This window comes from Adiantum capillus-veneris, chromosome 9, assembly GCF_014529385.1.
Source record: "Adiantum capillus-veneris isolate H3 chromosome 9, ASM1452938v2, whole genome shotgun sequence".
NCBI classification, from domain to species: domain Eukaryota; kingdom Viridiplantae; phylum Streptophyta; class Polypodiopsida; order Polypodiales; family Pteridaceae; genus Adiantum; species Adiantum capillus-veneris.
In genome coordinates, this window is record NC_140939.1 from 136,013,317 (window position 1) to 136,040,679 (window position 27,363).

The 27,363-nt window shown below is 44.9% G+C and overlaps 1 protein-coding gene across 2 annotated transcripts; it reads left to right on the forward strand.

The window, feature by feature from the left end:
- LOC147451220 (uncharacterized) lies at window positions 1-26,978 on the forward strand. 2 transcript variants are annotated; one of them, XM_086520184.1, is made up of 5 exons: window positions 1-221; window positions 24,376-24,446; window positions 24,863-25,028; window positions 25,884-26,084; window positions 26,159-26,978. In XM_086520184.1, the coding sequence occupies exons 2-5, from the start codon at window positions 24,396-24,398 to the stop codon at window positions 26,749-26,751; spliced, it is 1,011 nt and encodes a 336-aa protein (XP_086376310.1). In that variant the 5' UTR covers window positions 1-221; window positions 24,376-24,395; the 3' UTR covers window positions 26,752-26,978. The 2 variants fall into 2 exon arrangements, with proteins under 2 accessions (XP_086376310.1, XP_086376311.1); XM_086520185.1 differs by lacking the exon at window positions 1-221 and adding an exon at window positions 264-473.
- The last annotated feature ends 385 nt before the right edge of the window (window positions 26,979-27,363 follow it).

The window sequence follows — 27,363 nt, forward strand, 5'->3', positions numbered from 1 at the left end:
TGAGAAAAGTGACTTACGCTTACCAAGGTGAAAATGTCGATGTAGCTCTCCCCTCTGTCTCTCTCTCTCTCGCGTACACGTATCGCTGAGACAGGAGAAATTGCAACTTGTTTAATGCGGAAGAGTTCCGCTGGTGCATTACCCATCGTCATCGGCGCCTAATTTTACAAGGTTGTGTGCCTGCTTCTTCAAGCTACCCATCGGCAGCGACCTGACATCAGGTTCGTTTTATCAACGCACAGAGAGAGAGAGAGAGAGAGAGAGAGAGAGAGAGCAGCACAAACGCCCGTTTCACCTCAGCAACTGGACTATTGCCCTATAAACAAAACCCGGTAGATCCTTGCTGAAAGGCTCTTGTCACAGAAATGGAGTCTGGGAGTGCCTGCACAGTCGTGCATTTCATGTGCCAGGCAACATAAGACCCACTCTGAGAAGGGATATAACTCTTGTTTTGATGCACATCAATGGAACAAGTAAGAGTTTGTGTCGTGTATGAATCTGCCCAAGCGCACCACAAATAATCTGTATGAGCCAAAATTGGATGTTGTGTGTTAGTTTTTTTAGGATGCCAGTCTTAATGTGATAAATGAGGGTGAGGCTGAGAACTGGTTTTCATGCTTTTCCTCTGCTTGCTATGTCGTTGTCCATCATCTCTGCAGTATGATAGAAACTCAGCTTGTTGGTTTTATAGCATACATTCTAGCCATGAAAGAATTCTGTGCAAACGTGCATCTACTCTTGGGCATTGATGACATGAGTAGGGATGTCATAACTATTGTCCAAGCTATGCATGATAAAGGCGACGATCTTATTCTTCCTAGTTGGACAATTAGTGAAGTTAAGGTTGCATGGGTTAGACTTTTGGAGGTCATCTCTTGGGTTTCCTTGTCTGGATCTTGCAGTGAGGGCGTTGCCCTATTTGCCTCATGTTTCCACATTTTAGAGTCATGGGGTATTTGGAGGTGGCTTGAGCATTTTGGTTAGCCTCCATATATAGGGGAGGAGGGGCACCCCCATTTGGCAGTGTTGTAGTGCCTTCTTGTCTCTCTTGTGTGTAGAGTTGCCACCATAGGTTTGTAGTATGTACACTCCCCCTATCTTCTCTCGCGTTTTTTCCTCTCTCCCGGGCATGTTCCTTGTCATAACATCTTGCGCTGCACTTGACATGGTGAGCTTGTCCACGCCTAGTGGATCCAGAGCCCGGGAAAGGGCTGATTGAGCTGCGCTTTTTAAACCGGCAGGAGGGTGACTTTGTTATTGCGTTTTCGTCGTGGAAAGGACCGTTGGACCAATGTTTTTGCATCAAGAGGGGGACTGATTAGTGTGTGCAGCATTTTTGTTGCAAAGATTCCTTGTGTGGTAGATGATCGAGGAGTATTGCTAATAGCTATTTTAAGCGAGGAGTAGAACAAGATCTGGGCTGCGTTTGAAGACAAGAAAAGATTTGAGTGTGGTGGTTCGAGCCGGTAGATGACCGAGGAGTGATGCTAATAGCTATTTTAAGTGAGGAGTTGAACAAGATCTGGGCTGCGTTTGAAGACAAGAAGGGATTTGAGTGTGGTGGTTCAAGCCTGATACCTTTGTAGACTTTCAGTCAATTGGTTGGGGACTTTTGTGCGGGAGAGGGGCCTGATTTTGGACCAATTTGAGCAAGTACACTTGCCTTTGCCGAGGAGTTTGGAGATCCCTTTCTATGGGAGGTTACTTGTAGCTTGAAGCTCGGTTTATACGTGTCTATGGAGGATTCCCTTGCGATCTTGGAGCGTCTTAACAAAGTTGCTTTTGGGTGTCTAGCTTTTGTAATAGTAGTTATGGGAGATCAATGCATGGTTGCACATCTACATAGTGACTCTGCGATAGCTGTACTGTATGTATTTGCTTTGGGGCCTCAGTGCCTTTAAGTATGAGTCTTGGGGTCATTTATACAAAAAGTAGTACTGAAAGGGGCACTAAACTTTGGGGCCAATGCATCTGGAAATTGAACTCCGTCAATTTGTGTCACGATTACTATTGGTATTCAAGTTAAAGTGTTTGCTGTTTTGGCTCAGTTTGGTGATGTTAGAGTTTGGCATCTCCCAATGTGGTCCCATTATTTATTTTGGCTTTTAGGTAATTATTTACTTATTTGTCAAAGTCTGGGTAAGGCAATTTATTGAGTTTCTATATATGCAACCACTTGCCTCCATTGTATTACATATTCAGATATTCATTGCCAAGATTGATTGTTTCAAGAGACTCTCTCTCTCTCTCTCTCTCTCTCTCTCTCTTCCCCCCCCCCCCTTGGTCTCTATGCTTCCACATCGTCGACTTTGACATGGTATTAGAGCCGTATTGGTGAAGAGCTTTGGTGCAGGAGCACCCGTGGAGAAGAAGTCACCGGCGTCCTACTTTCCCACACCTCCGTAGATAGCGTTTTAAAACACTAAGCCTTTAACCCCCCCCCCCCCCCCCCCCCCCCCCCCCAAAACCCCGGGGTTTTAAAACACTGATACGCTCGTCCCCTACCTGTTGGTGTTAAGCTTTGTCGCTAGCGTTTTGAGACGCAGTGTTTGTGCTCACGCTCGGCCTCCCCACGTTGCTCCTCGCACTTTGTTGCTAGCGTTTTAAAACAGTGCTGTCGGTAGTGGTTAACGGCGTTGCAACTGGGCTCTCTCTCCTTGCAGCAGGCAGCGTCTTTGTCACGTGACACATCCCAACCCTATGTGTCCGTGGACAAGCTACACCATAGCAAGGTTCCGTCAGTTCAGTCAGTTTAGATTAGCAGTGATCTGGCACTTTTGTGAGTCTATTCGTAGACCGTGCATGCCCAGTCACTTAGCATAGATGCATATTCTCCGGTTGCACACAATATGATCATCGGAATTCCCATCAGAATCCATTAGCATCAGTTAGGGGAATTTTCCAGTGCATTTAGCCTATTTTTCTATTTTTGGTTATTTTCACTTATTATTTTTAAGTGACTTTCCAACAAAAGTAGGTAGGGCAATTTTGCTAAGTTAATATATAAGCAAACCCAAGTTAGCACTTTCTGGCAGAAGAGGTAGCAAGAGCTTCTCGCTCAACAGGCAACTTCTCAGCAGTACCCGCAACACACCCAGCGTTTTTGGAGTCCATCCTCACCGGGCCAGTTCCCACCATTGGCGCTTCCTCATTTGCAGATATCGCCTTCATCTCCTAGATCTCCCAACATTGCAGATTCCTCCCCGTGCTAGCAGTAGAGAGCCCTTGCAAAAACGCTACATAACCAGCCAGCGTTTTCCTTGCAAAAATGCCAGCCCAACTTGTAGATCTCAGCGTTTTGTTTCCAGCCACATCAGCGTTTTGATTCTCAGCCCTTACCACAGCAGATACTCGCAGTTTTCAGCCTATGACACAGTAGCAGATCAGCCCCAAGCTGGTTGCAGATGTTCCCCCATTTTCACCATAAAAACGCAGCCAAAACAGTCATTTTCAGCCACCGAAACAGTCCCGAAATTCAGCGATTAGAAGATCTCAGATTTCAGCCATCAAGTCGTCGTCGTCACCACCGTCGTCGTCATCGGCATAGTCCATTGCATACGCATTGTACACCTTTGTGCAATCAAAGTAGACCACTCTCGCCAACGAGAGTGGGGCCTTTGGAGGAGGGTTTTACAACTCTCGGGTGTCGTATCTCTTCTCTCTCCTTCTCTCAGTCTCATTCACTTGCGCGCACAATATCCACTCACTTTGTTCGTGATCACAACACTCTACAAGACAGAAGGCTTTCCTAAGAACTAAAAGGAACCTTCAGCAATAAAGATCACTAATCTTGAGAAAATACAACATTCATTCCGTTGCACCTTACATTGGTATTTTAGCTTTGGAAGTGTTCTGTATTACTCAAGGAAAAAACCACAAGAACCACAATAAATTTTTTGTGCTTGTTGAGGTCGCACGAACCCAAGTTCGCTTGGGCGTGGCGATTCCTAATCGTGTTTTGTTGAAGAGTGATAGGAATCCCAAGAAAGAAGGGCTTGTCCAGCCTCCCCTTGTGTCTCTTTTCACTCATTGAGAGCGGACCGTGCACTTAGCGGCCGGCCAATCGACATGAGGTGGGAAAAAGCAACCTTGGTGTGAGCGCAAGGCCGCCAAGGGGTGCGCCCACGGAAAGGAGTAGAACTCGGGTGAAGAGAAGATCCTTCTCCAACGCGATTTGCAAGCGAAAGCACACCTCAAGATCCTCAAGAACCCAAGATTCTCATGAATGAAGGACCTCAAGAACCAAGACCCTCAAGAACCCAAGTTCCTCGCGAGCTTAAGAACCCAAGATCATAGTGCATGGTCGTCACCCGTAGCGGAATGGATACTTCGCATACAGGTGATGAGTATGAGAGAGGCGACGAAGACTCGTCCCCACCCGGAGATGATTTCTTCAACCCTCCCCCTTCGCTATCTACGCCACCAAGTGCACCAAACCCTATGGAGGAAATGGTCAAGCAGATGATGGCCATGATGGATAGACAAGAAGCAAGTCGCCTTGCTCAGGACTGTGAGCGCCTTGCTCAGGAACGTGAGCGCCTTGCTCATGAGCGTGAGCGTGATGAAAGAAACGCAAGACTTGCCGCACAACAAGAAGAAAATCGACTTGCTCTCGAATGCGAGTGCGATGAACGAAATGAACGAAAAGCAGAAAAGGACGCTGAGCGTGAAGCTCAAAGGGAGCTTCGCAATCAAGAGTTTATTTCCCACATCCTAGCCTCGAAGACTAAACCATCGAAAGATCGTGGGAGTTCGTCAAGTGGCGCAAGCCACGATGCGGATTCCAACCATCCAGTTACAGAAAAGTTGACTTTCAGTAAGTATGATGGTAAGATGGATCCTATAGTTATTCATTCTAGGTTGCATCAATTTAATGCTTATTTTGCGACAACTAAGAAAACAGGCAATAGCAAAGTTTTGACGGCAGCTATGTACCTTGCCGGTGATGCAATCAATTGGTACCACGCATGGCAAGAGGCACAGCTAGCCGCGCACCTAGAGGCAGCCGACGATTTCACTGTGACAAAGTGATGACGTGGCGGACAACAGAAACCCTAATTTCTGCCAAAAACCCTAAAATTCTTGAAAACCCTAATTTTTGCCAGAAACCCTAATTTTTGAAAATCGCGGAGGCTAATTTTTTATTTTTTATTTTTTTTTAATAATGATGAGCGACACGAATCTTGCTTTTTCTCTACACAAGGAGAAAGAGAGAATGCTTTTGCTTTCAAGTTTTGACTCTCTGAGAGAGAGAGAGAGAGAGAGAGAGAGAGAGAGAGAGAGAGAGAGAGAGCAGTTGCTTTTGATTTGAAGATTTTGGGGCTCTGATTTTGGGCATCCCTTGTAACCTTTAAATTAGTGGTGGTGAGGGCCTCACTTCTCAGAGCATCTCGACGCAGAGTCTGAGAGTGAATCCCGACCCACTCTCTTGTACTTTGAACTGATTAATATAAAAAGAAATACCGAAAGGGACGCCAGTCTTTGGGGCCAATATCTCTAGGCACGGAACTCCGCTAGGCCAGTGCAAATCTATTGTGATCTGTAAATTGTTTTGAAGTGGTTATTTGGTGTTGTCGCGGTTGATTCTTGACTTGGAGTGTCCAAGTCTGTTACAGTGGTATCAGAGCAGGGCCGATTTCTCTTCTACGGGAAATCCGATCTCCAATTTTTTTTTCCGCGGCACCTATGGCTTCACGCAAGGATCAATCGACTCCCTCTGCATTTGGAGATGCGGGCTGGGATCATAACGAAGATTCAGACAGAGAGTATGGCCCGCCTCGGCCTACTCAGGAGGAGCAAAGAGAGATGAAGCGTTGTCAATTGATCGGCGATGCAACGAAGATGATGCTCAATTTTGCGAAGGACCCAAAAGTTGCAAAATATATGAGCGAGACTTCTTTTCAAGAAGTGTATGAGCAGTGGCAGAAAACCACTACACCCACTCTCAAGAAACCTTCTGCTCACAAGAAATATTCAGAGAAGGAATTAGAAGAGGTGGTTGATGCGCGGATTGCTCAGCTTTTTGACGCGCAAAAGAAAACCAAAAAGCACGGCAAAAAGCAGAAGAAAAGCACTGACTTCCCGAGATATTTGGGTCGTCAGTCGACTTTTGACAAGGCAAAGAAACAGAAGAAGCGTGTTCGATTTGAAGGAGTACCCAGTTCTTCTTCTTCTTCTTCTTCTTCTTCTTCTTCTTCTTCTGACAGTTCTTCTAGCTTTTCAGATTTGAGCGAAGAAGACAGAAAAGGTAAACAGCGAAGCAAGAAACAAAGCTTCGGAAAGGGAAGGAAAAAGGCAAAGAAGACTAAATCTCGCCCAGAGACTGACAGTTCTACTGAGGACTCGTCTACAGATAGCTCAGATTCTGATGATGGAAACTTCTATGTGAACAAGAAGAATTTTTACAAAGCCAACTAGTATGACTTTCTTGAAGATAAAAGCAAGAAAGTCAGAGAGTTTAAGGAAGGTGGCCACTCGATCAAGTTTGATACTTTTTCAGGATACTCAGATGCTTCGAACGCTTTGTCTTTTATACAACAGTTTGACATCGCTTTCGCAGGAGGACGCTAATCAGAGCACTCCCAAGATTCGGAGAGTTGCCTCTTACTTTAAGGGGAATGCTCGTACTTGGTGGTCCACTCTTCTTTTATATAAGACTTCGCCAGTTAAATGGCTGAAATTTAAGAAACTTTTTATTTCTTCTTGGTTGACGCAAGAATATGAATGAGATATATGAGCTGCTTGGAACCATCTTCGGATGACCAAGAAAGATACAATCAATGCTTACTGTGAAAGATTCTGGAGCTCTTTTCTACCCGCCTCTTCATTCAAGAAGATCTCGTTCAGAGAACAGATTGAGCGGTTTACCTTGGGTCTACCTACAGGGATCTGAGTTCACTGCTTGGAATAGAAGTCAGCTTCTATTCAGGAGTTGATGAGTCATGTGAAGCTTTGCCATTCACTCTGGCAGTCTGACCTACCCCACAGATGAGGCCATGACACAACGAGCTGAACAGACTTCTGGGAATGAAAGTAGAAAGAAAAAAAGAGCAACCCAGAGAAAAAGGATGCATGACCCAAGCTTACTCCTGAGGAGAGAGCTCGCTTCATTAGAGAGGGGAAGTGCTTTGGATGCGGGGAACATGGACATATTTCCGCGAAATGCCCTAAAAAGGCACAGAAAGAACAGAATGATAAAGATGACGACAGGCCTGAGCGTTCGAGAGCAACTGAGAACGTGGTAGAAAAGGCAGATAGAAAAGCAAAACTGGTACCACATGGCGTGGGACCTGCACCGAATCTAATGAATGAAAGTACAAACTTTTGCCGCTTTTGGGGAAAAGTGAAGGATCAGGAAGCTCTTTTGAAGGAGCCAAGGCCAACTTCTTTTCACTTGGAATTGGCCGCTTGATTTGGAATTACGTCCGACAGACTGACGCCACAAGTGGAGGTAGTTCAACTGACACCCGGATGGAATGTTGCCATTACACCGAGTATTGGCAAACTTCGTTTGCAATGATAGGGGTGTTCAGGGCACGCTAGTGACGTTCTACTCAGGATCCCTTTGTACCACAAGAACTATGCCGTGGTTGACTACCGGGCCGAGAAAGCGACTTTGATAAATGAAGGGCTTAGAGATTGTACTTGATGAACTTAAGTGTCTTACTCATTCTTTTGGGAGAGAACTGAACGATGGATAAAGGTTGAATATGTTTTGACCTGATCAAAAGAACGCCAAGATTTTTTCTCCACACTCATTGCTTTTCAGAGGGCCTGAAGATCAAACCATTGATCTGATACCTGGAAGCATGCCACCGAACCGGCCACCTTACCGTGTGAGCCGAGTACAGAATGAAAAGATTATGAACCCAATGAAAGAGCTCTTGGAAAAGGGTCTTGTCCAGCATAGTACTTCACCGTATTGCTCTCCACTGTTGTTGGATTTGAAGAAAGACGGATCTTGGATAATGTGTATCGATTATAGCGCTCTCAACGAAATCACCATCAAGAACAGATTTCCGATTCCTAGGATCGATGATATACTTGACAGGTTACAGGGATCCTCGTGCTGTAGCAGGATTGACTTGAAGAGTGGATATCATAAGATCCGAATCGCGTCGGGAGACGTCTAGAAGACAACCTTTTGGACGACTTTTGGGTTATTTGAGTTTTTGGTGATGCCTTTTGGCTTAACCAATGCTCTGCGACATGTAACCGGATGATGGACAGGATTTTTCGAGAGTACAGGCTATTTGTTGGCACTTTCTTTGATGCTATCATTGTTTTCTCCAAGAATGAAGCAAAACACAGAGATCATATGCTTCAGAGATACTTTTTTTTTTTTTTGGGACACCTTGTCTCAGCAACAGGAGTGCAAATGGATCCGGCCAAGATAGACACTATCCGTAATTGGCCCGATTTGAAGAATGTCCATGAAGTTGAAAGCTTCTTGGGACTGTGTTCGTACTACAGACGGTTCATTCGAAAGTTTGCAGAGGTTGCTTCCCCTTTGCATATCTTGATACAGAAAGGAGTCCCTTTCTCGTGGGGATCCACAGAGGTGATTGCCTTTCAGACATTGAAAGAGAAATTGACTACAGGACCAGATTTGACTTTGTCGGACTTGCAGAAGAAGTATTTTGTGATGCTTATGGTCGTAGTCTGGGTGCGGTCTTGATGCAAGAAGGCCATGTCATTGCTTACGAGAGCCGATTGTTCTCTAGGTCGGAGATGACAACACAGATTTATGAGAGAGAGCTTCTGGTGGTTATCCATGCTCTTACTCAGTGGCGGCATTACCTACTCGGAGCGGATTTTACTGTCTTTACAGACCCATCAGAGTTTGCACTACTTCTTGTCACAGAAGTAGCTTTCGGAAAAGCAGATGCGGTGGGCGAACATCTTGTCACAGTTTCACTTCCAGATTGTCCATGTGTAGGTACAGAAGAATCTAATGGCAGATGCTTTGTCTCGGAAGTCGTTGGTTCTGGCTATTTCCGCGATACATCATAGGAGCTTCGAGGATATGGTTGATCAGTATGCCACAGATATAGATTTTGCAGATATTTTCACACGGATACGGGATGGGGAGACAATAGCTGGATACTCCTTTTGGGAAGGCTACTTGATGAGAAAGACTATGTTGTGCGTTACACAGCCGTTGAGGGAAAAGGTTATGACTGAATGCCACTGTCCACCTTTTGCGGGTCACCGTCGGATACGGGATGGGGAGACAGTAGCTGGATACTCCTTTTGGGAAGGCTACTTGATGAGAAAGACTATGTTGTGCGTTACACAGCCGTTGAGGGAAAAGGTTATGACTGAATGCCACTGTCCACCTTTTGCGGGTCACCGCGGCATTGCTACCACCATGAAGGGGGTAGAGAGATACTTCTTTTGGCCGTGACTCAAGAAGGACGTGGAAGAGTTGTGCGCAGTATGCCAGAAGGTCAAGTTTGACAGGCATAAGGCATAGGGATTGTTACACCCTTTACCCATACCCACCCGCCCCTGGGAAAGTATTGAAATGGATTTCATCTTTGATCTCCCGAGAACACAGAATGATCACGATGATTTTCCGATTACATGGCACGTTTGAGACGATTGTCTCCGACAGAGACCCCAGATTTATGAGTTTGTTTTGGAAGGCAATTTGGGAGAACATTGGCACGCGGTTGCAGTTCTCGTCATCGTTCCACTTGCAGACTGACGGGCAATCTGAGATTGCCAATTCAGTGGTTTTAGATTTATTGAACTCTTGTATCTCGGATCAGAAGACTCAGTGGGAAAAGAACATTCCTTTGGTGGAATTTGCCTACAATAACACGATACACTCTTCGACGGGGAAGACGCCATGTGAGATTATTGAAAGTGATGCGAAGGTTCCATCCTACCTGAGCACGAAAGATTAGATATTTGAAGCGGATAAATATTCGCGAGATTTGGATACGGCTTTTGCCAAGGTTCGCGAGACTTTGCAGGAGTCTCAAGAACGACAGAAAAAGGCAGCGGATTGCCATCGTCGCGACTTGAAATTGAAGGAGGATGATTGGGTGCTCTTACGTTTTGAGAAGGCACGCCTACGAAAGAAAAAGGGAAAGGAGAGGCTTTTTCGAAAGCTTAGTATGCGATACTGCGGACCTTTCCAGATCACTGACAAGATAAATGATATCTCCTTCCGATTGAAACTGCCAGATACTTGGAGGATTCACAATGCATTGTATGTGAGTCTCTTGAAACCTGTTAAGGGTGATGTGCCTGATGATGGGGAGCCTGATGAGCAACCCGAAGTGAAAGAAAACGAGGAGACCCTTGTTCCTGAACAGATTTTGGCACATAACGATACGAAGAAAGGTAAAGTCCGAAGGCGGTTCTTGGTTTAGTTCAAGAACTTTCCTGCATTTGATGCGAAGTGGATGGAGGAGGAGGACCTAGCAGATACTCCTCGGATTGTGAAACTTTACCTCGATGTTTTGGTTTAGCATAGTCTACTCCAAACGGAACCGAGAATTCAGCTTGGCCGGAGATTTGGTGCAGTGGGATGCACAAGAGGGGAGTTACTCCGCTCCTTTGTCAACAGATGCCTTGATTTTGATACTAAAGTCACTGATGTCTCTTTGAGCTTCAAGGATACTGAGAGTTGACAGTATTCTGTTGGATGACTTTATGAAATGGAATTCCTGATAATGATACTGATTTGTTCTTGACTTCTTTTGAGTGCAGGAATTGATAGCCGAAATGACTGCAGCATTTTGGTTTGATTGATCTCGAATAGACATGGTTGCAATAGGGGTTAGTCAATCGGACATCGATGAGGTCCCGGTTGGACCTAGATGTGATTGCTAGCTACATTGCCCATAAATCATGGTCTAAGATCCGAATGAATGTTGAATGTCATGTGATGTCCGGTGATGTCTGGTGATGTCCTGTGATGTCGTGTGATGTGACTGTCGATTTTGTACATGTGCTAGATGTGTGTTCCTAGTATGTAGGTACTAACAGTTTGTGTCTGCTAAGACGGTTTATGGCTTTTGTCAGTTTTGCAGGCGTACGCGGTCGATTACAATGCTTTCAAGAGGGGGTATGTCACAAAGTGATGACGTGGCGGACAGAAGATTGCCAGAAACCCCAATTTTCGAAAATCGCAGAGGCTTTTTAAAAAAATAAATAAATTATAATAATGATGAGCGACACGAATCTTGCTTTTTCTCTACACAATGAGAAAGAGAGAGTGCTTTTGCTTTCAAGTTTTGACTCTCACAGAGAGAGAGAGAGAGAGAGAGAGAGAGAGAGAGAGAGAGAGAGAGAGAGAGAGAGAGAGAGAGAGCAGTTGCTTTTGATTTGAAGATTTTGGGGCTCTGCTTTTGGGCATCCCTTGTAACCTTTAAATTAGTGGTGAGGGCCTCACTTCTCAGAGCATCTGGACGCAGAGTCTGAGAGTGAATCTCGACCCACTCTCTTGTACTTTGAATTGATTAATATAAAAAGAAATACCGAAAGGGGTGCCAGTCTTTGGGGCCAATATCTCTAGGCACGGGACTCCGCCGGGCCAGTGCAAATCTATTGTGATCTGTGAATTGTTTGAAGTGGTTATTTGGTGCTGTCGCGGTTGATTCTTGACTTGGAGCGTCCAAGTCTGTTACATTCACGTCCCTCTCTTAGTTGGGCTGATTTCCAAGACAAGCTCAAGGCGCGGTTTATGCCACCTGAGTACCTCGCACGATTGAAGGACGATTGGCGCGCTCTCAAGCAAAATGGTATGCCGGTTATGTCTTTTTCTAATCGTGTTTTGCAGCTAGGTACCCAATTACGCATGTCGGATGATGAGCGCAAAGAGGCTTTTCTCTTTGGATTGGACGAGTATATCAAGTACGATGTCGAGGTATTCGATCCAATCGATCTTAACAAGGCGGTAGCGATTGCTCTCGCACAAGAGATGAAGCACAACAAGGGAAAGCCTAAGGAGAACAAGACTTCCACAAGTACCTCGCGGACTTCTCAGAACCCTCAGAACGGTAAGAACGGTAAGAAGGGTAAGAATGATAACTCTTCTAACCAATCTTCCAATAGTCTCTCATCAAAGAATTCTTCCAATGAATCTAAGGGTAAGGCTAACACAACTGCTAAACCTAAGCTTACTCCAGATGAAAAGGTAGCACAAGGAATTGTAGGAGGATACATCACGTCGGAAAAACAAAGCCCTTATTCTAAGGAAGGTCGTTGTTTTCATTGTCACGTTAAGGGTCACATAAAAAGAACATGTCCTAAGCTTGAATCGAATGAATCTAAAGAACCCACAGCACCCACTATATCTATCAATGCAATGAATGATAACACGAGTGTGCCCCAAGTTTCTCAGGACCCTCCCATCGATGATTCTCTCATTAAATGTTATGGTCGTACGTCGGGTCATATTGTTTGACCTAGGTAGTATGCATGATGTGATCAATTCCTCTCTTGTTGAGAGAGCCCGCCTCGAGGTTAGTCCGAGATCTCCTATCGAGGTCTCTGGCTTTCGTCTCGGTATGGACGCTCTCATCACAGAGGAATGCCTTGATGTGTTGTTTGCAATTCAACAGACTGCTTTCACTAGAAGATTTGTTGTTTCTCCTCTCTCAGGATGTGATATGATTTTGGGCATTCGATGGTTTCGTGATAATGACGCTCTCATGAAATTTACGGCTAGCACTAACTCTCAATGTCGACAGTGATTCTCCTATTGTCATTCATGGAGAGGACATTGCTCCTTCTCCATCTCTCATTGCTAATATGCAGGACAAGGTTGAAAGGATTCGGGATAAGGAGATTCTCTCAATCTCTTCTTCTCCAAAGTATGATACACAGGATTTGCATGATTATGAGAAGCATGATGATTTGGATGACAATGACCAACATGATGATTTGCATGAAGAAGATGTGATTGTTCATAAGGATGATGTGTTAGTTGATGCTTTTTCTAGCGAAGCTAACCTCGTTGTAGATTCGCTCAATCACCAAGAATCGATCTTGGCTTTCAAGTCGAGGTCCACAGATCGCCCACAAGAAGATTCGATAGATGCCGACGAAGCGATCTTGGCTCACGAGCCTTGGGCCAAAGAACCCTCACAGGAAGTATTATGTGCTCGCATGATTGATACGCACGCATTGTTCGAGTGTTTCATTCGTGAAGATTTCCTGTATTTTAGTCAACATCGTTATGTGATCCCTTTTCCTAGGCATGACATATTGTATGTTGAGCACGTTTCTCTCATGGATGAGCACAAATGTATGCGGATTTTTCGTGAAAAGTTGAAAAGTATGTATGTAAGGAAGTTACATGCCATGTCTCTTCCTTGGCATGACACAGTTGTTGACAGAGCACATGAAAGTATGAGCACCACGCATGGGCATTTCCATTGTGATTTGCCACTGTTGATTGATTTCGATCAAACAGAAAAGATTCGATCTCATTGTTTGCAATGTGCATGTGTTTGATGAACGGATTGCCACTCCTTCTCTATGTTCATCTACATTGCATACACAGTCTTTAGAGAAGACAAGGTTTTTTTCCTTCACTTTACATGGAATGGGTATGTTTATGGTTTTGTGTTGGAGATGGTTTCAAGAATTTTCAGCCATGGAGATTCTTGAAGACGAAAGAAGCAGGACTCGAGACGAAGTTGAAGCATCAAAGGAGCCACAGAAGACTTTGTGGCGCTTTCGGCGCGGCCCAAAGAAGCAAGCGTTGCAGACCTTTATGAAGTTCAAGTACCGCACGACCCACACATCAGAGTGGGCCGGCGAAGAGTCCCTTCCAGGATTCCGGATGTTGTTGGCGATCTCCCTCGACGCCATACAGTTCAGTACCAGTACCTCACTTTGAAAAGGAGGGGATGTCACGTGACACATCCCAACCGTATGTGTCCGTGGACAAGCTACACCATAGCAGGGTTCCCGTCAGTTCAGTCAGTTTAGATTAGCAGTGATCTGGCACTTTTGTGAGTCTATTCGTAGACAGTGCATGCCTAGTCACTTAGCGTAGATGTATATCCTCCTGTTGCACACAACATGATCATCGGAATTCCCATGAGAATCCATTAGCATCAGTTAGGGGAATTTTCGAGTGCATTTAGCCTATTTTCCTATTTTTGGTTATTTTCACTTATTATTTTTAAGTGACTTTCCAACAAAAGTAGGTAGGGCAATTTTGCTAAGTTAATATATAAGCAAACCCAAGTTAGCACTTTTTGGCAGAAGAGGCAGCAGGAGCTTCCCACTCAACACGCAACTTCTCAGCAGTACCCCCAACACACCTAGCGTTTTTGGAGTCCATCCTCGCCGGGCCAGTTCCCACCATTGTAGATTCCTCCCCGTGCTAGCAGTAGAGAGCCCGCAAAAACGCTACATAACCAGCCAGTGTTTGCCTTGCAAAAACGCCAGCCCAACTTGCAGATCTCAGCGTTTTGTTTCCAGCCACATCAGCGTTTTGATTCTCAGCCTTTACCACAGCAGATACTCGCAGTTTTCAGCCTATGACACAGTAGCAGATCAGCCCCAAGTTGGTTGCAGATGTTCCTCCATTTTCAGCCATAAAAACGCAGCCAAAACAGTCATTTTCAGCCACCGAAACAGTCCCGAAATTCAGCGATTAGAAGATCTCAGATTTCAGCCATCAAGTCGTCGTCGTCACCACCGTCGTCGTCGTCGTCATCGGCATCAGTCCATTGCATACGCATTGTACACCTTTGTGCAATCAAAGTAGACCACTCTCGCCGAGGAGAGTGGGGCCTTCGGAGGAGAGTTTTATGTCACGTGACACATCCCAACCCTATGTGTCTGTGGACAAGCTACACCACAGCAGGGTTCAGTCAGTCCAGCCATTTTAGATTAGCAGTGATCTGGCACTTTTGTGCGTCTATTCGTAGACTGTGCATGCCCAGTCACTTTACATAGATGCATATCCTCCGGTTGCACACAGCATGATCATCGGAATTCCCACCAGAATCCATTAGCATCAGTTAGGGGAATTTTCCAGTGCATTTAGCCTATTTTCCTATTTTTGGTTATTTTCACTTATTATTTTTAAGTGACTTTCCAACAAAAGTAGGTAGTGCAATTTTGCTAAGTTAATATATAAGCAAACCCAAGTTAGCACTTTCTGGCAGAAGAGGCAGCAGGAGCTTCTCGCTCAACAGGAAACTTCTCAGCAGTACCTCGCCCCCTCAGCATTAGACCGACCTTCCCTTGGCGTTTTCTTCACAGAAGCCTCGCCTACAAGTTTCCAGCCCTTAGCGTTTTCTCCCACAGCATACCATTGCCAGAAAACATCAAAGCCTACCGTTTTTCTCCTGATCCTCATCAACAATTTCAGCCATTTATTAACGCTAGCAACAGCAGCAGATTCAGCGTTTTTTAGCATTGAATTCAGCAGAGCATCAGCTGGCACATCAGCGTTTTTGCTTTGCAGAGTCAGATCAGCCTTGAATGCATCAGATACATCAGCGTTTTGGGATTGCAGATACAGATCAACCTAGCGTTTTTGGCAAGGGATAGATTCAGCCAGCGTTTTTGGTTTTCAGCCCTAGACCTTATCAGATCAGTTTTCAGCCTAGACACAGAAGCAGATCAGCCCCCAAGTTGGTTACAGATGTTCCCCCATTTTCAGCCATAAAAACGCAGCCAAAACAGTCATTTTCAGGCACCAAAACAGTCGTGAAATTCAGCGAATAGAAGAACTCAGATTTCAGCCATCAAGTCGTCGTCGGTCATCACCGTCGTCGCCATCGGCATAGTCCCATTGCATTAGTCCATTGCATTCGCATTGTACACCTTTGTGCAATCAAAGTAGACCACTCTCGCCGACAAGAGTGGGCCCTTCGGAGGAGGGTTTTACAACCTCTCGGGTGTCGTATCTCTTCTCTCTCCTTCTCTGAGTCTCATTCACTTGCACGCACAATATCCACTCACTTTGTTCGTGATCATAGCACTCTTCATAAAGACGGAAGGCTCTCTCCTTCCCTAAGAACTAAAAGGAACCTTGAGCGATATAGATCGCTAATCTTGAGAAAATACAACATTCATTCCGCTGCACCTTACATTTTACAACTCTCGGGTGTCGTGTCTCTTCTCTCTCCTTCTCTCAGTCTCATTCACTTGCACGCACAATATCCACTCACTTTGTTTGTGATCACAGCACTCTACAAGACGGAAGGCTCTCTCCTTCCCTAAGAACTAAAAGGAACCTTGAGCAATAAAGATCACTAATCTTGAGAAAATACAACATTCATTCCGCTGCACTTGACAGTCTTATACCTTCCTACTTCCCTTGCAGATGACTCCCTCCCTTCCTCCTCGACGACTCTATCATCGATTTGTTGAGTAGAGTTTTTAAAACGCCTTATGCAGCCTTGCTTTGGGAGATTATAAGCCAAGATAGGGGCATTGGAGGAAGTTACTTGGCTTGGAGAAGTGAGAAGGACGCCTACAAAGGAAAATTGACCAGTTTGGATCGGTTTATTGGAGTGGCTTTGTGTTGACCGTGCGGCCATTTTTAAGTGCTTTGAAGTGGCTTGGAAGACGAAGAGGTGAAGTTTGGAGGTTGAAAAGAGGGATATTGGTGCCCAAGAGAGGGCATCGAGGGACACTCACAAGGACACCTACAAAGGAAAATTGATCAGTTTGGATCGGTTTATTGGAGCGGCTTTGTGTTGACCGTGCGGCCATTTTTAAGTGCTTTGAAGTGGCTTGGAAGACGAAGAGGCGAAGTTTGGAGGTTGAAAAGAGGGATATTGGCGCCCAAGAGAGGGGCATCGAGGGACACTCACTTTGTGTGGCTTGGAAGAGGTGGAGTTTGGAGAAGGCAACAAAGAAGTTTTCGAAAAAGCGGCTTAGAGTTTATTTTGCGGCTTGGGAATAGTGCGGCCACTGTCACGTTTGTGACTTAGTTACATTACATACTTACTCATTGATGCAGATATGTGAAGTGCCATGCCAAGCAGAACCTTTACGCTTGGATGGTCACACCCCTTCGTTGAGAAGACGTGCCTCTTCACCAAAAGCCACACTCCTTCGACGACTGGTCACAATCCTTCGCTCTACGGGTGCGACTCTTCGCCCAATGGTTGCAGCTCTTCGACGAAAGGATGTGTCTTACATCTAAAGTCATGTCTCTTCACCAAGAGATGCGTCTTTTCATTTGTGTCTATTCGTCTCTTATATAAGGAGCCCTTGTATCACACTTTGAATCAATCAAACACAGAGTCTTCTTGAGTCTTTCTTTTGAGTTCAGTTCAGTTTCTTAAGTCTTAATCACGAGTTTAAGTACTTAATAAAGGATTAGTACCTAGAATCCTCACAGTGGTATCATAGCAAAATTTTTTCCCGGGACCCTACGGTAGTGAGCCTCTCACCATTGACGCTACACTCTACCCCTTTTCCCGGCGTGGTATGAAATCTGAAGAACGGTGGCCTACGCTCACATCTCGACATGAGGTAACATAATTTACTTCTGTTCTCGTATAAAACATATTACAACCCACCAGAGATAGCAGCATGGTTGTGTGCAAGCGTGATGCTCGTGCTGCTGCATGGGTAAGAGCGAAAGTGTGTGCCTTTTCAAGCTACAAGGTGTACCTGTTCATGTGAGGACCCCTTCGTGTGAGCACCCGTTAGGCGAAATTTCTGCTCATACGGACTAAATTGCATATGGGCTGCCTTGCACCCTTTTGCTGGTGTCCCTCCGCATGGTACCTTTCCCCAAGCGGCGCCTCATGTTAGGTGCAGCAGAATGAATGTTTGTGCTTTGCTCAAGATGAGTGCTCCGAACTGTGCTCAAGGTTCCTTTTGTTCTTACGGAAGGGAGAGCCTTCCGTCTTAATGAGAGAATGCTATGATCACAAACAAAGTGAGTGGACACTATGCGTGCAAGTGTATGAGACTGAGAGATAGAGAGAGGAGAGATACGACACCAGAGACGTTGTAAAACCCTCCTCCGAAGGTCCGACTCTCGTCGACGAGAGTGGTCTACTATTGATTGCACAAATCTCTACAATGCTTGGACTTGCAGACGATGTCGACGATGATGATGACGACGACGAGACGGGTTAAAATCTGGAAACTCTAAGGGCTGAAATCTGCAAATCTTCTATCTGCTGAATTCTGACTCTATGTCGACGACGATGTCGATGGCGATGATGCAACGACGACGCGCTGAAAACGCAGATGCTGAAATCTGCGTTTTCTGGGCTGAAATTGTAAACCTTGCGGAAACTGACCGTGCGGCGAGGAACTGCTGCGGGAATGTGAGATCTGCAAGGTTCGGGACTTGATCTACGGTGTCTAAAGGCTGAAAACTGAAAACGCTGAGGTTTCTTGATGTTCCGTCGCGGTGAATCTGCAAAACGCTGGGGCTGATCTGCAAATAAAAAACTCTAGGGCTGGATGTCCTGCAAATGCAAAACGCTAGGCTTCTTGTTGCGTCTTCTCACCAGGGATTTGCAAGAGCAAAAACGCTGGCTGATTTGGTCCAAAAACACTAGGTGGTTGTTGTGGAGCAAAAACGCCAGGGCTTGGGGTTCTGTTGAGAAGTTGCCTGTTGAGCGAGTGCTCTTGCTGCCTCTTCTGCCAATTAGTGCTAGTCTAGGTTTGCTTGTATACAAACTTACTCAATTTGCCCTACCTACTTTCCAACAAAAGTCACTTAAGTGAAAAATGTCAAAAATATGTAAAATAGGCTAAATGCACTGGAAAATTCTCCTGAAGGATTCTGATGGATTGTGATAGGAATGCTTATGATCATGCTGTGTGCAACCAGAGGATATGCATCTACACTAAGTGACTGGGCATGTACGGTCTACGAATAGACTCACAAAAGTGCCAGATCACTTCTAATTCTAGACTGACTTGACTGAACTGAACCGTGATCATGCTGTAGCTTGTCCACGGACACATAGGGTTTGGTGTGTCACGTGACATCCCCTCCTTTTCAAAGTGAGGTACTTGTACCGAATTGTATGGCGTCCAGGGAGATCGCCAATAGCATTCGGAATCCTGGAAGGGACTCTTCGCTGGCCCACGCTGAGGTGTGGATCGTGCGTTACTTGAACTTCATAAAGGTCTGCAACGCTTGCTTCTTTGGGCCGTGCCGAAAGCGACACAAAGTCTGCTGTGGCTCCTTCGATGCTTCAACTTCTTCTAGAGTCATGCTTCTTTCTTCTTCAAGAATCTCCATGGCTGAAAATTCCTGAAACCACTTCCAACAGAAAACCATGAACATACCTATTTCATGTAAAGTGAGTGGAAAAAATCTTGTCTTCCTCAAAGACTGTGCATGCAATGTAGATGAACAAAGAGACGGAGTGCCAAACTGTTCACCACACACACGTAAACAATGAGATCGAATCTTTCTCTTTTGATCTAGAGCAATCAACTGTGGCAATTCACAATGGAAATGCGCATGCTTGGTGCTCATATTTTCATGTGCTCGTTCTGCCAATGTGTCATGCCAATGTGTCATGCCAATGTGTCATGCCAAGGAAGAGACATGGAATGTGACTTCCTTACATACATACTTTTCAGCTTTTCATGAACAATCCGCATACATTCGTGCTCATTCCCGAGTGAACGTGCTCAACATACAATATGTCATGCCTAGTAAAAGGGATCACATAAAGACGTTGACTAAAATACGGGAAACGATCATGAATGAAACACTCGTACAATGCGTACGTACTAATCATGCGAACACATAATACTTCTTGTGAGGGTTCTTTGGACCTAGGCTCGATAGCCAATATCGCTTCTTCCTGAATGATCGAATCGTCGTGTGGGGGTTCTTTGGATCTCGATTCGAAAGCCAAGATCGGTTCTTCATGATTGATCGAATCTACAACAAGGTTAGCTTCACTAGAGAAAGTATCAACTAACACATCATCCTTCTTGTGAACAATCGAATCTTCTTCATGCAACTCATCATACTTGTGAGAAATCAAATCTTGATCATGCAAATCATCATGCTTGTGAGAAATCACATCTTGACATGCTCATCATTAACATCCAAATCATCATGCAAATCATTGTCATTCAAATCATCATGCTTATCATCAACATTCAATTCATCATGCTTCTCATAATCATGCAAATCTTGTGTGTCATGCTTTGGAGAAGAAGAGATTGAGAGAGTCTCCTTTTCCTGATTCTGTGCAAAGTGCGTCTGCACTTGAGAAAAGAGTCGCAACATCTCTTTCATGTGTTGAGCGCTCTGTTCGGCCGCCTCACGCTCACGCTCCAAGTCGGCCTTTCTTTCTGCTTCTCTTCTGCTTTTCTTACTTCGGCTTCCAAGCGGGCTTGCTCGCTCGCACGGGCGATGACTGCCATTCTTTCTACGCTCGATGGCTGCGATTCTTTCTTCGCTTTCTAACTTCCTGTCCATCATCCTCTTGTCGAAAGCCTCCATAGGAGTTAGTGCAATCCTTGTTGTAGATGGGGAAGGGGGAGAGTCGGAAAAACCTCCTGGTGGGGAAAATTCTTATTCACCTCTCTCATGCTCATCACCTCCAAGCGAAGTATCCATTCCGCTTCGAGTGATGACCATTCTGAAGTCGTGGGTTCTTGTGGTCTTGGGTTCTTAAGTTCACGAGGAACTTGGGTTCTTGGGGGTCTTGGGTTCTTGGATTCTTGAGGGTCTTGAGGTTCTTGAGGTTTTCTTTCGCTTGCAAACCGTGTTTGAGAAGGATCTTCTCTTCACCCGAGTTCTACTCCTTTCCGCGGGCGCACCCCTTGGCGGCCTTGCGCTCACACCAAGGTTGCTTTTTCCCACCTCACGTCAATTGGCCGGCTGCTAAGTGCACGGTCCGCTCTCAATGAGTGAAAAGAGACACAAGGGGAGTCTGGACAAGCCCTTCTTTCTTGGGATTCCCGTCACTCTTAAAAAACATGATTAGGAATCGACACGCCCAAGCGAACTTGGGTTCGTGCGACCGCAACAAGCAAAAAAAAATTTCTTGTGATTCTTGCGGTTCTTTCCTTGAGTGATACAGAACACTGCCAAAGCTTTGATACCAATGTTATGTGCAACGGAATGAATGTTTGCGCTTTGCTCAAGATGAGTGCTCCGAACAGTGCTCAAGGTTCCTTTTGTTCTTATGGAAGGGAGAGCCTTCCGTCTTCATGAGAGAATGCTATGATCACAAACAAAGTGAGTGGACACTGTGCGTGCAAGTGTATGAGACTGAGAGATAGAGAGAGAAGAGAGATACAACACCAGAGACGTTGTAAAACCCTCCTCCGAAGGCCCCACTCTCTCGGCGAGAGTGGTCTACTATCGATTGCACAAATCTCTACAATGCTTGGACTCGACGATGTCGACGACGACGACGAGACGGGCTGAAATCTGGAAACTCCAAGGGCCGAAATCTGCAAATCTTCTATCTGCTGAATTCTAACTCTATGTCGATGACGATGTCGATGGCGACGATGCAACGACGACGCGTTGAAAAGCAGATGCTGAAATCTGCGTTTTCCGGGCTGAAACTGTAAACCTTGCGGAAATTGACTGTGCGGCGAGGAACTGTTGCGGGAAGGTGAGATCTGCGAGGTTCGGGACTTGATCTACGGTGTCTAAAGGCTGAAAACTGAAAACGCTGAGGTTTCTTGATGTTCCGTCGCGATGAATCTGCAAAACGCTGGGGTTGATCTCCAAATAAAAAACACTAGAGCTGAAAATGGTTCTGCTGTTGCCGGATGTCCTGCAAATGCAAAATGCTAGGCTTCTTGTTGCGTCTTCTGTCGCTAGGGATCTGCAAGAGCAAAAACGCTGGCTGATTTGGTCCAAAAACGCCTAGGTGGTTGTTGTGGAGCAAAAACGGTAGGGCTTGGGGTTTTGCTGAGAAGTTGCCTGTTGAGCGAGTGCTCCTGCTCCCTCTTCTGCCAATTAGTGCTAGTCTAGGTTTGCTTATATACAAACTTACTCAATTTGCCCTACCTACTTTTCAACAAAAGTCACTTATAATAAGTGAAAAATGTCAAAAATAGGTAAATAGGCTAAATGCACTGGAAAATTCTCCTGAAGGATTCTGATAGGAATGCTTATGATCATGCTGTGTGCAACCAGAGGATATGCATCTACACTAAGTGACTGGGCATGCACGGTCTACGAATAGACTCACAAAAGTGCCAGATCACTTCTAATTCTAGACTGACTTGACCGAACTGAACCGTGATCATGCTGTAGCTTGTCCACGGACACATAGGGTTGGATGTGTTATGTGACACCTCACCTCTCCCAAGCGTCACTTTTCTCAAGCGGCAACATCAAAAAACCTTACGCGCTGGATTGTTTTTACGTTGGGCTGATTACACTTTAAATTCAACGCAAGTTTTAAAAGGGCTTCATTAAAAAATTTCTTGGCCAAGACTTGGTTTAAAGTGGCCGCCCATATCCATTTTTTAAACCCGATGTGAACATACCTATTCAATAAAGAAAACAAACAAACATGAAGAGCCAGTGTACGTTTCCAGAGAACGTTGCCAGCGCTCATTCCCAGCCAGCGCTACACTCTCTCCCACTTTCCCGCCCTGGCCTTTGGAGTACTTCGTGTGCGCACGTTTCTTCGCCATCATGGCCGACGATGCCTTCGACGTTCCAATCCTCTTTCTCTCGTACATAGACGAGATTCCGAACGAAATCCTGCCGACACGCGAATTCATTGTAATTCCCGATACTCCGGAACCCGAATTTATTATCATTCCCGATTCGTCGGAACCCGACCCTGTTCCCGTGAATGCTCCAGTTTTAAAAAGCACTCCCGTTCCAGCAGAGATACCAGTTCCTATACCCCAGGTTGTATTGGCTCTGCAAAAGTACCTATTATACGTCACCCACCGCCACTCGACACAGTTCCATACTTGGGTGGTGTGGCATATTGTTCTGACTTGCGAGCCGCAGCATCTTCAACACTACGAGTACTTCCTTGGTCGAAATCCTCATCTCGCCTACTCACTGACAGAGTGCAAATTGGACGTTATCAACAATATTATTTCACTCCAGCCGCTAGTGCGTGTTCACAGCGAGATTCTAATTCCAGATTATACACCTTTGGCATCCGCTCCAGAGGAAACACCTCCATTGGATGAGATCGAGGATCTCAAGGATTCGGACCTGGATCTAGATTTCATAGTAGAGTTCGGCGAATCTTCGATAGCGGCTTCTCCTGTCTACATGCCCCATACTTCTCCAGTTTCTCCTCGGTACTCTCTTTGAGGCAGAACTATGTCGACGTCCCAAGCAAAAGAAGATGGATAGCGGGCATCGATGCTTGCTCTCCTCAAGGAACAAATGGAATCTTTACAACAGACTTTTACAACAAGTCTTGCTTCCCTCAACACTCGTTTGGAGCAGATGCAACAGACACACACTTCTTTTCGAGCAAACCCTTCTGCTGCTCCACCCTCTTCTTCAGAAGCTTCACTGGACGCACACGAAGACGACCAGATCCTACAACAGAGGTAGACAATAATCAATTACAGCTTCTTTATAAATTTTTAAATTCCGCAGAGAAAAAGAAGCTCGATGTTAAGCTGCCAGAACCATACAATGGTCGCCGCGACAAGCGCGTGCTAGACCAATGGATATTTAAGATGAAGGTCTACCTGTCCAATACGGACTTGGTGGAAAGTAAGAAAGTTGCATTGGCCAGTTCATTATTAAAACATACAGCATTCCTGTGGTGGCAACGTAGAGTTGCTGACGGTAAACGCTCCCCTTCATGGGACAAATTCCGGCGCTCCATTCGCAAAGCATTTGAACCTGCGAATGCGGACTTTCATGCCCGGTCTGCTCTCCGCCGCCTGAACCAAACAGGTTCCTTGGCTGCGTATATCACAGAGTTCCAAAGACTAACTCTGGAGATAGAGACCCTCAGTTCATCGGATAAACTACACAGTTTTATCGACGGACTAAGTTCAGCCCAACAAGGTTAGGGTTTTAAAGCCTAACCTCTTGAGGCTTCTTGGTTATAACTTGTTTAGTTCTTCTGGATTCTTCTGAGTTTCTTCTCCTGTGCTCTCGGCCAACCTCAAGTTGGGCATGCCACATCACAAACTTGTGACACATACCCTAACCTATCGAGGTATTATTCGAATGAGACATTACGTCGGATATTCAAAACATCAAGTTGTTATTTAGGGCTTCAAAGTCGGCTAAGCTAAATGACATCCATTCAAGTTTTTAACACAGTGAGCATGCAAGCCGGACCCCATCGATGATTGCGTAAAGTGGACATTCAGGCTCAGCCTCACCAAAACCTTCTGAGGCTTATGTCATTTGGTTTCAATCACGAAGTCTTATCTATAACTCAAACAATCCACTCATTAAGGATGTTGTAAATTTCTGTTTTGCAGGTATAAGCTGTTAAGCCAGAATGGGCAAGAAACTTACAATGCAGGGCAGTCTGGATTTTGCCGGACCTGAGGTAAAGTCCTTTTTATTGTTGTCATGGATATGAAAGTGCACTTTGTCCATCCATGCTGCGTGCATAAATAGTAGCATGTGCACATGCATGTGTGTGTGTGTGTCCGGACCCCTCCCTCCCGCATGATATAAAGTAAGTGTGTGTGTCTCATATAAAGTGTACATCTTTCTCACACGCACATACGCACATCCCATCATAAGGCAGAAAAATCTAAGCTTAAAAATTTTATGAGGGTTTAGCAACTTGCATAAAACACAAAATCAAGACGCACACAAACCTATAAAAGAAAGGAGGATAAAGAAGCAATTGTTACAGAATTGGGTTATTTAAAATACAACAGCAGCTACTTAAATATCGACTTAAACAAGATGGGCAACATAAAGGCCAATTCTGACTTCTTGTTTGTGTGCTTGCAGGTAGTCTTCGATATTCTTTTTGGCAATGATGAGTTTATGAGGAGGTATCACAAGAAAATAAATAGTGACCCACATGCTGAAGCTTCCAGCTGGAGCAAAGACCAAGAGCGTGAGGTCAAGTATGTTGCTTCGACGGAGGTACCAAAAGTGATGAAAAAATTGATAGGTACATCTTTTGGCTACATTATTCTATATGGCTTCATGCTTTCTCCGAATGGGACTTCCTTTGATTTTGTGTGGGTCAGTTCCTGAACTGCTCTTGCTGACTTCTTTTTCTTGGGGATCCGGCAAGCAATGATACTAGAGTAGTCATTCAAACAAAAGAGGAAAGGATTTTTTTTAAAAGAAAAGGGGATGATGTGAAAGAGTATTTTTGAGGAATCAAGTGTCGAGAGTGAGTTGAGATGAATGTAACAATGCATGGAAACATTCTTTAAATTTTATCTGCTCAAGCCTGAGAATAGGAGAGAAGGAAGCGGTTTCTGAGGTGACTTGAGATCAATGCAAAATCCATACAAACATACTTATTTCATTGACCCAACACTAAGTTGGAGAACATTGCAGGACAAAGAAAAGCAAAACTGACCAAAGCACAAGTTCAATCTAGAGGATTTGAGGTGTAAAAAGCAGTGTCTCTATCCAAAAATTGGGTTGCAAGTTTTCAGAGGTAATTAGGGTGGTGTTATCTCTAGTAACCTTTTATTAGGGGAAAAATCCACCTGACCTGACAAGGATGTAGAAAAACAATCTGGATGATGGACTGACACTACTCCCCCCTTATGGATGAATTATTGTGCTAAAAAACAAGAGTGGGACATCTCATCTTGAGAACACTAATGTTTTCTCAAGTGGAACCTTCCTCCAATCGAAATCGAGGAGAGAAGGCCGAAATTAGCATGCCACTAAACTTTTCTAATTCCATGGTCATTCTTAATTATTATCGATTTCATTGCTTTTTATACCTTATATTACTGTTAAAGGCCTCATTTAGATCCTGGTTCTGTTGTTGACCAATGTACAGGTGAGTCATTTCCAGTAACGGAAGTCCAGACATTTCACAAGAGTGGTGATAGCTATACCATCAGATGTATTCCTACAGTGGATTCGCCTAGTGGAGATCTCTTTTCCACGGAAGCGGAGACGGTTTTGGCACCTGATGCCAGTGGAGGGTGTGCCATCACATCGAATGTGACAATAGAGTATCGCGGTGTTTGGTTCAATGGTAGGAAGCAGTCTTTTTTCCACAGAAAAAGCTGTGTGGGTGTTTCATTTACCCCTTTACATATATTTCCTTAGGACCTATAGAGACCTTCATGGAGGCGAAGGCGAGAACTGGATTTGAGCAATGGTTGACACTCGCCAAACTCTTTTGCCAAGAGAAGCTAGCGGTAATGAATGCTGAGGAGATTGATGACAATGACGAAGGTTTCTTTGATGCCGAGGAGGCTCTATTTGACAACACCTCGTCTGTGGCGCCATCCGATAGCGTGACGCCCATGAATAGAATCATCAGTAGATTCAAGGCAGCTTTTTCCACATCGACAGATATTGATGCTTTTGCGCCGGCAAACTCCAACAACAGAAGAGCTTCTGCAAATGATATAGAGCAATTGACCACGAAAGTCCTGAAAGTAGAAGATGATTTGTCCTGTGCGCGGCTAGCATGGGAAAGGAAACAGCTTGCTTTAAGAGGACATGTTGAGCAACTGAATACAAAGTTGCTGAAAATGGAAGAGGACTTGGCACTTGTCAGGTTATCTTGGGAGAAGCAGCAGGGTGTTGCTTTTAAGAGAAGGCAATCAGCTGTGGTTGGTGCAAGTTTGGCGGCAGGTTTCGCCGCAGGGGTTGCTGTAGGATATTTGTACTTGCGTGCAAAAAGGCAACAGTAAAGTGATGTAGCACACCTGAGGTCCTTAAAAAGCCACACAGGAGCTTTGCCTCGTGTCACATAGGCTCCTCACTTATTTTTTTGAAGTGAGATCTCTGTTTGAGATTTATTGCTCCCTTTTGATCTCAATATTTGTGTAAAAAGCGTCGAAAGGTCAATTCTCATGTTAGAAATTCTTGGTTTCTTATATAGTCTCTCAATATCTGATTTCAATGAGTTATTTGGCTTTTTCCTGACTGCAATGTAAAGGTTATTATTCCATTCATCGACATCATCATCGGAAACAAGTCAAAGTGTGAGGGAGCATTAGCTTGGTGATGTCTTGTGTTCTGGTCAGAACTCCCTAGTTTCTTTTCTCGGCGAGGTCACCTATAACATAGGGTTCAACACAAGGGTATTTTTAATTCCAAAAATTGTTGCTTTTCTTTTTTTGGGGTTGCAGAGGGATATCATTAAAGGAACTCCAAAAAGAATTAAATAAGGAGAGGATTAAAACACTGAGAGCAAGGCTTTTTCTAAAAATAGGCTGGTAGATTTTGCTTCATTGCATGGACTTAAGTGCCCCTATGCTGTACGTAGACCTAGTTTACTGCGAACGCTTGCCTCTAACTCA